The sequence below is a fragment of the Salvelinus sp. IW2-2015 genome, unplaced genomic scaffold (genome assembly GCF_002910315.2).
Source record: "Salvelinus sp. IW2-2015 unplaced genomic scaffold, ASM291031v2 Un_scaffold1623, whole genome shotgun sequence".
Classification (NCBI taxonomy): Eukaryota; Metazoa; Chordata; class Actinopteri; order Salmoniformes; family Salmonidae; genus Salvelinus; species Salvelinus sp. IW2-2015.
In genome coordinates this window covers 232,761-250,504 of record NW_019943041.1, presented here as the reverse complement: position 1 = coordinate 250,504, position 17,744 = coordinate 232,761, and the positions used below count along the sequence as shown (strand labels likewise).

Below are 17,744 nucleotides of genomic sequence, written 5' to 3'. Positions count from 1 at the left end.
CTGACAGCTTCATGAGGTCGTCACCTGGAATGCATTTCAGTTAACAGGTGTGCCTTGTTAAAAGTCCATTTGTGGAATTTCTTTCCTTCTTAATGCGTTTGAGCCAATCAGTTGTGTTGTTACAAGGTAGGGGTGGTATACAGAAGATAGCCCTATTTGGTAAAAGACCACGTCCATATTATGACAAGAACAGCTCAAAAAAGCAAAGAGAAATGACAGACCATCCTTACTTTAAGACATGAAGGTCAGTCAATCCGAAACATTTCAAGAACTTTTAAAGTTTTTTCAAGTGGAGTCACAAAAACCATAAAGCACTATGATGAAACTGGATCTCATGAGGACCGCCACAGGAAAGGAAGACCCAGAGATAACTGCACCTCAGATTGCAGCCCAAATAAATGCTTCACAGAGTTCAAGTAACAGAAACATCTCAACATAATTTTTTTTAAATTTCACCTTTATTTAACCAGGTAGGCTAGTTGAGAACAAGTTCTCATTTACAACTGCGACCTGGTCAATATAAAGCAAAGCAGTGTGACACAAACAACAACACAGAGTTACACATGGAATAAACAAACATACAGTCAATAATACAACAGAGAAAGTCTATATACAGTGTGTGCAAATGAGGTAGGATAAGGGGGGTGAGGCAATAAATAGGCCATAGTGGCAAAATTATTACAGTATGGCAAATTAAACACTGGGGTGATAGATTTGCAGAAGATGAGTGTGCAAGTAGCGGTACTGGGTTGCAAAGGAGAAAAATAAAGAAAATAAATAACAATATGGTGATGAGGTAGTTGGATGGGCTATTTACAGATTGGCTATGTACAGGTGCAATGATCTGTGAGCTGCTCTGACAGCTGGTGCTTAAAGCCAGTGAGGGAGATATGAGTCTCCAGCTTCAGTGATTTTTGCAGTTCGTTCAAGTCATTGTCAGCAGAGAACTGAAAGGAAAGGCAGCCGAAGGAGGAATTGGCTTTGGGGGTGACCAGTGAAATATACCTGCTGGAGCGCGTGCTGCGGGTGGGTGCTGCTATGGTGACCAGTGAGCTGAGATAAGGCGGGGCTTTACCTAGCAACGACTTATAGATGACCTGGAGCCAGTGGGTTTGGCGACGGATATGAAGCGAGGGCAAGCCAACGAGAGCATACAAGTCGCAGTGGTGGGTAGTATATGGGGCTTTGGTGACAAAGTGGATGGCACTGTGATAGACTGCATCCAATTTGTTGAGTAGAGTGTTGGAGGCTATTTTGTAAATGACATCGCCGAAACCAAGGATCGGTAGGATAGTCAGTTTTACTAGGGTATGTTTGGCAGCATGAGTGAAGGATGCTTTGTTGCGAAATAGGAAGCCGATTCTAGATTTAATTTTGGATTGGAGATGCTTAATGTGAGTCTGGAAGGAGAGTTCACAGTCTAACCAGACACCTAGGTATTTGCAGTTGTCCACATATTCTAAGTCAGAACCGTCCAGAGTAGGGATGCTGGACGGGTGGGTAGGTGTGGGCAGCGATCGGTTGAAGAGCATGCATTTAGTTTTCAGTTGGAGGCCACGGAAGGAGAGTGTATGGCATTGAAGCTCGTCTGGAGGTTAGTTAACACAGTGTCCAACAAAGGGCCAGAAGTATACAGAATGGTGTCGTCTGCGGTAGGTGGATCAGAGAATCACAGCACCCAGCGGAACAACATCATTGATGTATACAGAGAAAAGAGTCGGCCCGAGGATTGACCCTGTGGCCCCCATAGAGACTTCCTAAGGTCCGGACACAGGCCGCTATGATTTGACCACAACTGAACCGTCAGAAGAATCGTTGGTGAACAGCGCGAGGCAAAGTCCATTGAGAAACCAAGGCTGTTTGACAGTCGCTCGATCACAGAATGTGGTGCCACCTCTGACAGAGTCGAAAGCCTTGGCCAGGTCGATGAAATACCAGCTGCATAGTATTGTCTGTTATCTGGATAGAGCATTATGATAACTTTAAGGAACCTTGAGCGTCGGCTGAAGCGTGCACCCATGACCAGCTCGGAAACATGATTGCATAGCGTGAGAAGGTACGGTGGGATTCGAAATCGGTCGTGATCTGTTTGTTACCCTTGGCTTTCGAAGACCTTAGAAAGGCAGGTAGCGATAGATATAGGTCTTGGTCGAGTTTGGGTCCTAGAGTGTCTCCCCTTTGGAAGAGGGGATGACCGCCGGCAGTTTCCAATCTTTCAGGGACTCAGACGATGCGAAAGAGAGGTTGAACAAGCTAGTATACTGTGTGGAAATGTCGAATTGCTGGCAAAGAGACCCCTATTAAAGGAACTAATAGAAGAGACGTGCTTGGGCCAAGAACATGAGCAATGGTCATTAGACCACTGGAAATTCTGTGCTTTGGTCTGATGAGTCCAAATTTGAGATTTTTGGTTCCAAAGCTGTGTCTTTGTGAAAAGCAAGTACGTGAACGGATGATCTCCGCATGTGTGGTTCCCACCATGAAGCAGGAGGTGTGATGGTGCTTTGCTGTTGACACTGTCTGATTTATTTTGAATTCAAGGCACACTTAACCAGCATGGCTACCACAGCATTCTGCAGCGACACTCCATCCCATCTGGTTTGCACTTAGTTCGATTATCATTTGTTTTTCAACAGGACAATGACCCCAAAACACACCTCCAAGCTGTGTAAGGGCTATTTGACCAAGGAGAGTGATGGAGTGCTGCATCAGATGACCTGGCCTCCACAATCACTTTTTTGGTTACTACATGATTCTAAATGTTTTATTTCATAGTTTTGATGTCTTCACTATTATTCTACAATGTAGAAAATTGTAAAAATAAAGAAAAACCCTTGAATGAGTAGGTATGTCCAAACTTTTGACTGGTACTGTAAATATATAAACTCAGCAAAAAAAGAAACGTCCTCTCACTGTCAACTACGTTCATTTTCAGCAAACTTAACGTGTGTAAATATTTGTATGAACATAACAAGATTCAACAACTGAGACATAAACTGAACCTGTTCCACAAACATGTGACTATCAGAAATTGAATAATGTGTCCCTGAAGGAAGGGGGGGTCAAAATCAAAAGTAACAGTCAGTATCTGGTGTGGCCACCAGCTGCATTAAGTACTGCAGTGCATCTCCTCCTCATGGACTGCATCAGATTTGCATGTTCTTGCTGTGAGATGTTACCCTACTTCTACCAAGGCACCTGCAAGTTCCCGGACATTTCTGGGGGGACTGACCCTAGCCCACACTCTCCGATCCAACAGGTCCCAGACGTGCTCAATGGGATTGAGATCCAGGCTCTTTGCTGGCCATGGCAGAACACTGACATTTCTGTCTTGCAGGAAATCACGCACAGAACGAGCAGTATGGCTGGTGGCATTGTCATGCTGGAGGGTCATGTCAGGATGAGCCTGCAGGAAGGGTACCACATGAGGGAGGAGGATGTTTTCCCTGTAACACACAGCATTGAGATTGCCTGCAATGACAACAAGCTCAGTCCGATGATGCTGTGACACACTGCCCCAGACCATGATGGACCCTTCACCTCCAAATCGATCCCGCTCCAGAATACAGGCCTCGGTGTAACGCTCATTCCATCGACGATAAACGCAAATCCGACCATCACCCCTGTTGAGACAAACCGCGACTCGTCAGTGAAGAGCACTTTCTGCCAGTCCTGTCTGGTCCAGCAACGGTGGGTTTGTGCCCGTAGACGACGTTGTTGCCGATGATGTCTGGTGAGGACCTGCCTTACAACAGGCCTACAAGCCCTCAGTCCAGCCTYTCTCAGCCTATTGCGGACAGTCTGAGCACTGATGGAGGGATTGTGCATTCCTGGTGTAACTCGGGATGTTGTTGTTGTTGCCATCCTGTACCTGTCCCACAGGTGTGATGTTTGGATGTACCGGTCCTGTGCAGCTGTTAGTGTCCTAACGACCGTTCCACAGGTGCATGTTCATTAATTGTTTATGGTTCATTGAACAAGCATGGGAAACAGTGTTTTAACCCTTTACAATGAAGAGCTGTGTTATTTGGATTTGTACTAATTATCTTTGAAAGACAGGGTCCTGAAAAAGGGATGCTTATTTTTTTTGCTGATTTCATATTATAGRATTTAAGATTAACTTTTAAAATGTCCCAAAAAGTTTGGTTAATGTGTGTACATTTTACTGTTTCAAAAAGATATTGTTCAAAACAAGCTGTTCAATTACCTAGTGCACTGCCATCAGCAGCTCTGGGCTATTGGCYTGCCGCCCACGGCTTGGATTGCATTGCCAGCTATTACATTGTTTGCTATTGTTGGGGGGGTGGGGGGACTTCAGCAATGAGAAAGCAAGATTTCATCACATGATTTTCCCAGCACAAAGTAAATGGACCTTCCTGGGGTGTTGAGGTACTGAACAGATAGAGCAAATTGCAATTAAATAACCTGAACCGGACATTCATCATCAGTCGAAGGACAGAGGGATACACTTGCTATAACCTTCTTGCGGATCTGGTAGGACAAAAAAAACATGTCTCTGTGCCAGTGGCGATTTTAGAATGTACATCTTGGTGGGGCAAACAAAACAAAAATGTTAGATACATGCCAGCAAAGCCACTACACAACACTGAACAATACATGAATTGCACTATAACGGTGACAAACAGTGCCCATAAACTGTTAGGGCCTACATAAAGCTGTCCCAACAGCAGAGCTTTCTTTTCAGCACCATGGAGTGAATCCTTACCACTGCTACACCTGGCTATCAGCGGAGCCTTGTCTGGCAGTGAAACAGTTCATTCAGCCTCATTTACTGCCTTTTAAAAAACATAGCTGATATGGCTGACTTGCTTAAACAAATGTGGTTTCTACTGACAATTGAGATGTACAAACTATTGCATAAGGGGACGACAAGCGGATAAGAGCCAATTCGTAATTTCAATTTAGACATTAATGAGCTAGGACGGACATAGTAGATATAACTATTTGTTCAGTACTTTTGAAATGTAAAGCGACAGAATTCAGAACATGGGCCATTTTTACAGTTTTCTCCCTGTACACCAAGTCAGAACCATAGGATAAATAAAGGGGGCATATAAGCAGAAAATGAAAGCTCTTACAATATTCAATGATTACATTTCTCTAAAACAGGTTATAGGGTACATGTGCACCACCAAGTCAGAACAGTAGGCTAAATCTTCAGCATTATATCGTCAACATTGTAAGTCGCTCTGGATAAGAGCGTCTGCTAAATGACTTAAATGTAATGTAAATGTAACAACAAAAAACTAGAGGCTGGGCAGCACCTCCTACTGGCGAGTTGATCTACAGCTATTAATTTGGTCTCCCATCCAGGGTTTTAACCAAACTCAGCTTTTCTATTTGTCACTGACTACTACCAATGTGCTATCATGAGAATGATTATTAAGAGACCTATTAATAACTAAATATATGCACTGTTGCTACCTAAGTCATTCCAAAGGATAGATTTAACAGAGCAAATTAAATGTAACCATACTTTAAAGGTCATATATCATCAATGATTCTATTTAGACATATATAGCATTTAAGTCAGCTATTGTTTCAATTCAACCCAGGGGTCAACTAAAATGATAAACTGTGTAGTTTGAGCCCTGAATTCTGATTGACTGAAAGCCATGTTATATCAGACCGTATACCACGGGTTTGACAAAACATTTAGTTTTACTGCTCTAATTATGTTGGTAACCAGTTTATAATAGCAATAAGGCTCCTCTGGGGTTTGTGATATATGGCCAATACACCACGGCTAAGGGCTGTGTCCAAGCACTTTGCGTTGCTTCGTGCATAAGAACAACCGTTAGCCGTGGTATAGTGGCCATACACCACACCTCCTCGGGGGTTATTGCTTAAATAGACAATAAATATTGGCCAAGGATTTTAAGCTTTGGTTGATTTCAAATGCAATCTTCAAAATAATCATTGATATATTGGATTTAAGTCTCCATGTCAACCAAAAATCAAAGTTAAAAGATAGGACTAAATCAAATCAAACTTTATTCAAAATGCATTTAAAGTTTGATTAGATTTCCTCCTATTCTTTAACTTAGATTGTTAGATTTGTGAATCCAACATATACATTTTATATTTGTAGACAAACTGGAATTTGTTGACAACCAAACACAATTCAATATCCCTTTTGCAATAAAGTAAATAGCCTATTAACTTGTCAACAAAATGATATGTTGGATTCAAGTCTCCAACTAAACCAAAAATAAAAGTTAAAAGAATAGGATTAAGCTAGTGGCTCAGATGAAACTATCTGGCATTGTCAACCAAACACAATTCAATAACCTAAAGTTAGGCTATCTTACAAACTAGTATTTATTCAACCTTGAAATGAGTAACACATCCATGGCCACATTTTGAGGTTAGACTACTGTAACTATACAGTGCATTCAGAAAGAATTCAGATCTCTTGACTTTGTTACGTTAACAGGCCTAATTCTAACATTTATTCAAAATATTTTTTTTGTTCTTCATCAATCTACACGGTATTCCATAATGACAAAGCAAAAAACGATTGTCATAAATGTTTTCACATTTAAAAATATTATGTAATATTTACAGAAGTATTCAGACCCTTTACTTAGTACTTTGTTGAAGCACCTTTGGCAGCGATGACAGCCTCGAGTCTACTTGTTATGACACTACAAGCTTGGCACACCTGTATTTGGGGAGTTTCTTCCATTCTCTGCAGATCCTCTCAAGCTCTGCAGGTTGACTGGGGAGCGTCGTTGCACATCTATTTTCAGGTTTCTCCAGAGATGTTAGACGAGTTCAAGTCCGGGTTCTGGCTGGGCCCTCAAGGAGATTTAGAGACTTGTCCCGATGCCACTCCTGCGTTGTCTTGGCTGTGTGCTTAGGGTCATGTTCAAAGGTGAACCGTCGCCCCAGCTTGAGCTCTGGAGCAGGTTTTCATCAAGGATCTCTCTGTACTTTGCTCCGTTCATCTTTCCCTCAATCCTGACTAGTCTCCAGTCCGCTCGCTGAAAAACTTCCCCACAGCATGATGCTGCCACCACCATGCTTCACCATAGGGATGGTGCAGGTTTCCTCCAATGTGTGCTTGGCATTCAAGCAAAGAGTTAAAATCAAATCAAAATCAAATCAAGTTCACATGCACATGGTTAGCAGATGTTAAATGAGTATAGCGAAATGCTTTGTGCTTCTAGTTCAGACAGTGCAGTAATATCTAACAAGTAATCTAACAATTCCATAACAACGACCTTATACACACAAATGTAAAGGGATGGAATAAGAATATGTACATATAAATATATGGATGAGCGATGGCCGAGCGGCATAGGCAAGATGCAATAGATGGTATAAAATACAGTATATACATATGAGATGAGTAATGTAAGATATGTAAACATTATTAAAGTGGCATTATTTAAAGTGACTAGTGATCCATTTATTAAAGTGGCCAATGATTTGAGTCTGTATGTAGGCAGCAGCCTCTCTGTGTTAGTGATGGCTGTTTAACAGTCTGATGGCCTTGAGATTGAAAAACAGCTTCTATTGGTTCCGGCTTTCATGCACCTGTACTGACCTCGCCTTCTGGATGGTAGTGGGGTAAACAGGCAGTGGCTCCGCTGGTTTTTGTCCTTGATGATCTTTTTGGCCTTCCTGTGACGTCAGGTGCTGTAGGTGTCCTGGAGGACAGGTAGTTTGCCCCCGGTGATGTGTTGTGCAGACCGCACCACCCTCTGGAGAACCTTGCGGTTGAGGGCGGTGCAGTTGCCGTACCAGGCGGTGATACAGCCCGACAGAATGCTCTCAATTGTGCACCTGTAAAGGTTTGTGAGGGTTTTAGGTGACAAGCCACATTTCTTCAGCCTCCTTCTTCACCACGGTCTGTGTGGGTGGACCATTTCAGTTTGTTCGTGATGTGTACACTGAGGAACTTAAAACTTTACACCTTCTCCACTACTGTCCCGTCGATGTGGATAGGGGGGGGGGCTTCCTCTGCTGTTTCCTGAAGTCCACAATCATCTCCTTTGTTTTGTTGACGTTGAGTTCAATCTTGGTTTCATCAGACCAGAGAATATTGTTTCTCATGGTCAGTCCATTAGGTGCCTTTTAGCAAACTCCAAGCTTGCTGCCATGTGCCTTTTACTGAGGAGTGGCTTCAGTCTGGCCACTCTACCACAAAGGCCTGATTGGTGGAGTGCTGCAGAGATGGTTGTCCTTCTGGAAAGTTCTCCCATCTCCACAGAAGAACTCTGGAGCTCATTCATAGTGACCATCAGGTTCTTGGTCAAGACCAAGGCTCTTCTTCCCCGATTGCTCAGTTTGGTTTGGTTTCCAGCTCTAGGAAGAGTCTTGGTGGTTCCAAACTTAAGAATGATGGAGGCCACTGTATCTTACAGTGCACCTTCAATGCTGAAGAAATGTTTTGGTACCCTATCTGTGCCTCGACACAATCCTGTCTCAGCGGTCTACGGACAATTCCTTCRACCTCATGGYTTGRTTTTTRCTCTGACATGCACTGTTAACTGTAGGACATTATATCAACAGGTGTGTGCMTTTCCAAATCATGTCCAATYAATTGAATTTACYACAGGTGGACTCCAATCAAGTTGTAGAAACTTCTAAAYGATGATCAATGGAAACAGGATGCACYTGASCTSAATTTCAGGTCTCATAGCCAAGTGTATGAATACTTATGTAAATAGGGTATTTGTTTTGTATTTTTAATACATTTGCTAAAACCTGTTTTCTCTTTGTMCTTATGGGGTATTGTGAGCAGATTGATGAGGAAAAAATATAATTTAATCAATTTTAGAATACAGCTGTAACTTAACAAAATGTGGAAAAAGTCAAGGGGTCTGAATACTTTCCAAATGCACTGTAAATGTCTTATTTAATCATAGAAAGCCTGTATGTTCAAGATTGCATGCAAAGGCTGCAGATGTGACAATCTTCACAATTGCTGTAATCATCTACACAGAATCTTGAACAGCATCAATAACTTAATTGCACCATGCACTTTTAATGTAATCTCAACTGCAATCCAGGTAATTTGGTTGTGCTATTAAATGAAGCACAGTGATAACACATTAGGTTGTATAAATACAAAACGGTACATTGTATTCCTATTTCAACTTTGTTGTGCATTTAAATGGTTGAAAGCGCAGATAACACATTTAGATGACAACTAAACCATTAATCTGACATAGTTTTTCCTTTGGAATTTGGTTATTAGATGGTTGAAAGCATAGTGATAACACATTGGGAATTCAACGAACTTCTGGCTGTCGTTGAGTGGGTGAATAAAGGTTGAAATCACATTGACCAACATCTCAACCAAATATTACCCACATTTCCTCACTGAAATGACGTGCTGTGTCCAGTGAACTGTATGCAGTAAACATGGTTGTTTTGGGGATTCAGGCCGCTAAAGGCTGACCATGGCAAAAACTTCTAGAACGTGGGATGCTGAGCCAAGCATTTAGAAGAGGCTGTATATATTCCGTCCCAGGACTAAGATTAGTGTCAGTGCAATTACAAATTAAAGCTTAGATGTGACTCTCAAACATTGATACGCCATATCAAATTCCCATTGTGTATTGCATTCCCAAACTGTCCTACTATTGAGGGCTGAAGGGAGTGATTTGATGCATGTATTTTTTGAGGTGAGAACATGACCTGATTACACACACACACACACACACACACACACACACACACACACTCCAGGGGGTGATGTGTTTGTCTCTCTAAGAAGAACATGTTACCATTAGCAGGTGAACAACTCAGCCAGTGCAAAATATCAGCTTGACTACGACCTGACGTTAGTTCATTTTCTCGCCCCAGTAAGGAAAATGACAAACATACTTTAAAAAAATAAGATTTTGCACTTTTTTCTGCTAAACAATCTGACATAATATAGTAATATGAATTACATATAGGGAAATATTTCCTATTGAAGAGTCCAAGACAACATTTGTGTATTCAACTGAGGGAAAGACATGGAAGACATCGTATTTCATCATCTTTGTCATTATTATTGCCATTTAAATCAGACCTTGTAATAGAAAGCCATAACAAAACAATGTCCTCAGGATTACAGTGGCTATTATCAGTATTTTATGACAGTAACCATCTAGATATACTTCAACAGCATTGAAAGACAGAAAAACAACCAAACAATTTACTACAAAAATATGTTGTTCATTCAGAGATAGACTATGGAAAAGATACAACCCCATAAAGTTATGAAAAGAAATACTTTCTATGTTGAGTAATTATTTTCTATATCTTGGAACTTTGACCGATATTGCATGTTTTTGTTTTTTTATTCATCTATTAAGAAGTCACTAAAAGCCAAGATGACTTTGCAGAAAGTAGTTTGGTTTGATAATGACATCATTCTGTTCCTATGGTAGTGTCCAGGTTCTTTCCTAAAGTAACAGTGTTGGACTTGGTCCTTCATTTCATTGCAGAATTGCATAATGGTGCATTTTTCTTTCATTACTTGACCGCTCCATGACTTATGTGCATAACTATTTGGCTCCTTCATGTTGAGACTGTCTGGTCCCTAAAAAAATGCTGTCTATTGGAAATGCCAACGCTTTTGGCATGGATATCAGTTTTCATTTTTACCAACTCAATTAAAACAGAGGAAATTCCTCATCAGTTACACAACTATTTTTCATTTAAAACACCACTCCTTGAAAAAATCCTGCAAAAACATTCTTAAAAAAATAACAATAAAGGCTCACAGTCTACCAATAAGACAGTTCTTTTTTAACATTTTTTTTTTTAACAAGTACTTCAAATTCTTGAGTATTCTTGTAATACTGTAATATAACACTGCTTTTCTTAATACTGGAGTTTCCCTGGCAAAGGGGACCATTTAAGTATTAACCAATCAGACTATCTTTGTTACCAGACTGGGATGTGCTGCATGTAAAGTGTAGCTTGTTTCTATACCTTATTCACTTCAGAAAAACTGATAGTGATTGTAGTTTGAACCATAGAAAAAGCTGCAGCTAATTTTGTAGTGACAGCCTACGCATTGTAAACCTTCAGCAGCCAAAACACTCCTTCAATAGTGACACTCAACAGCACATAAAACCAAAAGAACTCACAACGAGGAAACAAACAATAATAGCACGTGCTAATAAGAYGTYTTTTCTGACCATGCAAYTTGACCAGAACATTCTGGGCCTGAGCGTCTCAATACGCCCCTCTCTGAACAACACAGAACACACATTCTGTAGTCCAGTTCTATGCACCAGTGCTATGTAGTGAGTGACTGCTCCAGTGACGTACAATGCACTTTTCTTATATTTTCTACAGCGCAGTGCAACAGTGCAAAGTGGGGGGAAAACATCACAGTTTGTTTGAACTCAAACTTCAAAAGGTAGGTGTATGTAAGCCGTGGTCCCTCACTTCTCCCACTTGTTGTTCTCGGGATTGTTCCTCAGAGGACTAGTGGAACAAAGACCTGGGAGTTAACATGTGACGTGTTCAAGGTCAGGAGGTGTGTCCACAACCACAAGACCTGGAAGAAAATTGAAAAGCACTTGCTGTTTGAAAACAATAACCTCCACGTATTGCAWTCAATAGTCTTGWKTCTGATGAGAGTATTTTCAGCCTGATCRAGTGATCAGAGCTAGTGATCAGAGTCCTCTATCCTCTCCMATACACTGTCTCTATCCTCCCAAAGAGTCTCTCCCAAAAGTATCCCAACAAGAGTARTAAACTCCACRTAAAAAATARTAAGTACACAGAAAACAATAAGTAAATCACATGATGGTAGTGTGGTGTTTCCTAGCAGTTCTGTTTGTTGCAGGTTGGTGCCTCAGCATTCAAAACCACACACGGGTTGTTCCCCTGCTCCCTCCGGTTACAGCCGGCCGACCTTGGCGTCCCCGATGGCACCCCAGACGTCAAAAACAAATTCATCCGGGAAGGCGAAGTCACCAAGAGTCTCGTCCAACGCCTCGGCAAACTCATCTGGGTTCTTTTTGTCCTTCCCCAGCTCCACCATTGTAGCAGCTGACAGTGAGGGAGAGGAGTCAGACATGACGTCACCACAGCACAACAAATAATCTAGACGTCACACCTGCATATTAATCCAAATAGTACCGAGACTTTATTTTGCATTGACCCTTTCACTACGTTGTCTTCATACATAACTTGTAATATTACTGACTCTTTATTCCAAGTAAATGTACATCAGTGGGGAGAACAGATTTGAACATGCCGATTTGCATTGTTTTCCTACTTAAGCATGTAGAGGTCTGTAAATTTTATCATATGTACAAGCTTCAATGTGAGATGACGAGATTAAGAACAAACATCCAGAACAATCAATTGTATGATCTTTAAGTAATATATAGCAGTTGTAATTGTTTGAAGATTCATGCACTCACAGTAATGATCATCCTACCCAGTCAGATTACGCTACGGACTGGTTTAGTTTTTCTTCTAAGAGTCCTTTCCTGTTCTCCACTCTACTTGTATTAAAATTGCTACCTGTTTGAACTTTTACTGTTATAAAAGACTACCTGTCCACTACCTCAATCAAACATAGATCCAACCTCTCCAATCATGCCGAAGACGCGCAGGTATCTTGTGTAAGACATCAGGATAAAATTGTATGATTGCTGCACAGGCTGGGATGGGCGACAGGACAATAGGCAAGAAGCTGTGAGAAGGTCACAATTGTTGCGCTGCAACTTATTAGGAAAATGGAAAGAAGATTTCGGATGAAAGTCATCCCTTCGGGCTGGGTTCATCAAGACTTACACCGTGTGGCACTAGATCAATTGACATGAGAATTGAGGGATACAGCAGAACTTACACGGCAGAACAGTCAACTTGACTGAAGAGAGCTGGGTACCAACAGTCTTCAAATGCAGATGAAATTTAGTGAACATCAACCTGCGTCCATGGATTTAAATCTGCAGCGCATCCGTAATGATTCCCCCCTGCTCAACCGCGCATGTATATGTGGCGTCTAGAAGTTTGCCAAAGACCATTGGATGATCCAGAGGAGTAATGGTCAGTACAGGTCATGTTGTGAAATTGAGAAAAAAATTTAGCTGTTTTGGTCTAAAACTTCCACTCGCCCGTGTTTGGAGGAAGGAAGAAGGATTGAGTACAACCACAAGCATCATTCCCAACTGTGAACCATGGAGGTGGAAACATGTATAGCTTTGGTGATGATTTCATGACAACTTAGGGTGACAGACTCGACATCGCTGCCGTATGAGGGAGGATGGATGGGCCATGTATATCGTCTCCGAGATCTTTGCCAACACCTCTCCTCCCCCAGTAAGAGGCATGAGATGTCTTGACCTGGGTTCACTCCACCAGAGCATGACACGTACCCGAAATCACAACAAAGCACAGGTGCAAACTACGGCAGTGGCTCTAAGAACGCATCTCAAGGTTCCTTGGGAAGTGGCATAGCAGCGACTCTCCAGACCTGATACCCAATTAAGTATTAATATCGTTGGAGGTGAGCTTTGAAGTATGTCCTATACCCAGCGACAGCCCGAACCTGAAGGATCTGGAGAGGTCTGTATGAGGATGGCCAATAACCCTGCCCCAGTGTGGCAAACCTGCTCAAGAACTCAGTCAAACGTTGATCTCTGGAATTGCCGAGAACAAAGTGTTTCAGTTAACCAAATATTTAAGGTTCTACCTTTTCTGTGTATCATAATATCTCTATGTCATGCAATATAAATGCAAAATAATTACTGAAAAGCCCAACAATGTGATTTTGCTGGATTTTTATTTTACAGATTCTGTCTTCTCACAGCTTGAAGTACTATTGATAAAAATGACAGAACTCTACATGCTTTGTAAGTAGGAAAACCTGCAAAATCGGCAGTGTATCAAATACTTGTTCTCCCCACTGTATATACCTCGTACCCTGCACATCGACTCAGTAATGGTACCCGTGTATATTGCCAAGTTATCGTTACTCATTGTGTATCTATTATTACATGTTTTACTTTTCTATTATTTCTCAATTTATTTCGCTCTGCATTGTTGGGAAGGGTCCGTGAGTAAGCATTTCACCGTTAGTCTACACCTGTTGTTTACGAAGCATGTAACAAATCAAATTTGATTTGAAGTGGCAACACACAAGTCACCACTTTGCTAACAGGAGCTGCATGTGTGAATCACATTCACACGTATACACACGCCGTCTCCCTTACCCAGCTCACTGTCTCTGATGCCCATGTAACTCTCCAGGAGGTCATCCACTTTCTCTATGGCCTTCTCCTCAAACGCAGAGGGCTGACAAACAAATACCACAAACATAGTCATGACCTGAAACCATGTTTACCTTATTAACGGTAATAGAAGAACCAACACACACACACTCACCAGCTCCTCCACAGTGGCTGGGCCTTTGGAGCGTAAACGCAGGGTGCCCTTCCCTGTCCCCAGCTGGGTTCCTGAGCCAGCCCGGGCCCCTCCTGACCTCTGGCTGATCATGTCTACAGGTAAGGGAGACAACATAACATGTCAAAAGAGCATCAGGTTTCTGACCTCCTAATTCTATATCTAGCTAGTCAATGATAATATAGGAGCAATTAGTAAAAGGCATCACAAAGTTTGATAACTGCTGACTCATTCCTAAATATAATCTGTCACACCATAATATGATTCATAATTATTTTGTCAGCACACACAATCTCTCACACACACACATACACAAACCCACCGAAGGCTTTCAAGGGCTCCACCATCTTGAGAACAAAGTCCTTCCCCTTGGGCAGCTCCTTGAGCATCTTGGCCACCTCGTAGTGTCGACAGCCAATGAGACTGTGGCCGTTGATGGACTCAATCATGTCTCCCACGTTGATGACCTGGATCTGATGGACCACGCTACCCTCCCTTATTCTCTGGAAGGGACAGGATGAGACAATGTAAAAATCCACAATTTCACACAATCAGCCAATTTGGCAGTGGCAAACATAAACAACTCTATAATGTGCATAGGCAACTAACTAACATCTTATATTCAGTCTACTGTACATTCCAYACTGTCGCTGCAATTGAGGCTCTGCGTTTCAAACGCTCCCATTCTGTTCTATTTTTAGTCCTCTGTGTGTGATGCTGATGCATTTCCTTCCACTGCCAGACTTATCAGAGGTGACAGACACAGACAACTCTTTCCTAGCCAGTAACCATGCCCACCTTGATGAAGGCGTATCCAGCTCCATTATCAGTGATGGTCAACCCCAGGGCGTCCTCCCCCTTGAACACCTCCACCTCCTTCCTCTGGCCTTTGATATGGGCAAAAATAAAGTCCTCCAGCCCAATCTGACCCCCCAGTAACTTATCCATGTCCACCTTGTGAGTGTTCAGAGTGCAGAACATCACCTGAAGAGTTAGAAAGTGAGTCAGTAAAGGGATAAACTGAAGCAAATCTCTCTCTCACACACACACTTCAGTCGTCATATTGTTCACCTCTGGTGGTGCGATCCCAAAGGCCTCTCCGATCTTGGTGTAGAGCTCTCGCACGTTGCTGAACCCCTCGATGCGTCCCGTGGGGCTACCGTGTGCTAGCTGGGTGTGGAAGATCAGACGAGGTCTCAGGCTGGTGGGTGGGGGTGGCAGACCCTCCTGGGTAGTACCCTCCCCGAGCCCCAAACCACCTCCATCCAGGCCGTCCATTCCTGGGACATTAAGGCCCGCTCGGATCGGCTCGGCTTCCTCGTTCTCCACTAGTGGAGACGCTTTCTTCCTTCTACCCAATCCAAGAGGCATTTTTATCCTTCTGTGTGTCTGTCTGTGGTAGTGAACAGATGCTGCTTTGGTAGGTAGCCAAAGGTCCTGTCCAGCATAGGACTCTCTCAAGTCTTCTTCCACCTGACAGGTTAGTTAAACATTACTACCAAACCCCATAGCTGGTGCATCACATCACAATACACTGGAAGATAGCTTTCAAAAACGAGTACCAAAACGCCCAGCAGCTAGCTAGCTCACCCATAAAACACTTCTTCTGGCTACTTGTCTTGCCATCAAGTTACATGGCATTAGATAAGATGATAAACATCGCAACTTGAATCAGAGATTGCACTTAATTTGATACACCTATTTAAAAAAAAAAAAAAAGATTGTCAGCTAGGAAGCTAACTTGTTAGCTAGTTAGCTTGTTGGCTAACACAATATTAGCTGCTAGCTAGCTGAGAATGAAGGAATATAGCAGTCAAGGTAAGCATCTTACCAGAGCTTTAGCTAGCTAACTCGCTGTACGATGTGATTTATTCAAACCAGACGTGGAATTGAACATCAAAACACTAGGTTACTTCTTGATCCAAAGGTTGTGAAAGTAAAGTTACATCGCATTTGAATCGCTTGTCTTGTGAGATAGGCTAACAAGCTAATGAGAGGAAAGGATGATCTGATGGTATGTATGTTGTTCAGCAGGGGTGGTTTCATTAGATAGCACAGCCACAAAGTCCAAATTGGCTATGTCGAGAGAGAAAAAATGAGAAAAAAAAATGTGCTTTTTGGGTTTTATTTATGTTTGGGGTTAGGAATACGATTAGCAGTGAGGTTAAGGTTAGGTTTAAAATCAGATTTTAAGAAGAGCAATAGTAGAAACAGGTGGGGTTTACTTTGCGACTGTGGTAACAATTGACGACTGCAGGGGTGGGACTTCAGCACTGTATAATGGCCTCCTCCACTATAGGATTCCTCTCCACGTCTCTAGCTCTTCGATGCCCCCTACTGTAAAGCATGTTTTTTCAACTCTCTGTCCTAGGAATTCCAATAGTCCTCCTGGCATGAATAATTAATCTACACTGCCTGTAATGCATTTTATAATCTATCTAGTATAGATGGCAGACAGGCTTTTACTAAAAATGCTCACCTTTTGATTCTAACTTAACAGATTCAGTTCCCATATGTCTCTCACTCCGTTTAACCCCTGGATGTGGATGTGTGTTTTTCAGAAGATTGCTTGTTTGACAATCTGCTCCAGGTAGAACAAAATGCAATCTGTTAAAATGGTGCTTTGACCATAATCCAGTTAGCTAGGCCCTAGTTGGCAAAAATTGTGCATGTGTAAAATAATTGTGTTGTTAAATCAAATCAAACTTTCACATGCGCCGAATACCACAAGTGTGGACCTTACCGTGAACTGCTTACTTACAAACCCTTAACCAACAGCGCAAATACACTAAAGTAAAAAATAAAATAAAAACACAATAACGAGGCTATATACAGGGGGTGACCAATACAATTTGATACCGAGTCAGTGTGCAGGAAAGCAAAAGGTAGCTGGTAGCATGTGCGGCAGAACTAAATCCACTCGGTTACTTTAAAAGTTTGACATGGGCCTACATAATTTTGTACAATTTTATTTGATATTTACAAGTTTGCCAGTCTTTGCAACAACTAAAATACCACAAAATGCCAAGGGGACCTCATTTGTTCAAAGGATAGGACAAATAAAATAAAATAGTTCAGTTTCATACAAATTAAAAGCAGATTGCTAACACATATTTGTCAAATAAAATTCTGGGTGCCTAATAATAATAATAATAATAATACAGAATGTCTGCAAATTTTATAAAAACTATTTAAACTTTTCCATCAAGGGAAAACATTTGCAAATAAAGCAAATATTTTTTAACAAAAAAGTTCAACCGAGATTACACATCTCTACATTCATGTTAAACCACATGTATCTGTTAAAATTAAATAAGAGTGGAACTCCACTTGGAGTGGAATGATAAATG

The 17,744-nt window shown here is 41.7% G+C and overlaps 1 protein-coding gene across 2 annotated transcripts; it reads right to left on the bottom strand.

Moving 5' to 3' along the window:
• Positions 1-9,957: 9,957 nt before the first annotated feature.
• On the bottom strand, positions 9,958-16,557 carry LOC112071496 (PDZ domain-containing protein GIPC1). Of its 2 annotated transcripts, XM_024138948.2 has the most exons (7): positions 16,226-16,557; positions 15,466-15,867; positions 15,193-15,378; positions 14,717-14,897; positions 14,377-14,489; positions 14,205-14,286; positions 9,958-12,030 (listed from the first exon to the last, which is right to left on the bottom strand). In XM_024138948.2, the coding sequence occupies exons 2-7, from the start codon at positions 15,763-15,765 to the stop codon at positions 11,879-11,881; spliced, it is 1,014 nt and encodes a 337-aa protein (XP_023994716.1). In that variant the 5' UTR covers positions 15,766-15,867; positions 16,226-16,557; the 3' UTR covers positions 9,958-11,878. The 2 variants fall into 2 exon arrangements, with proteins under 2 accessions (XP_023994716.1, XP_023994715.1); XM_024138947.2 differs by having other exon boundaries at positions 15,466-16,557.
• Positions 16,558-17,744: the final 1,187 nt, after the last annotated feature.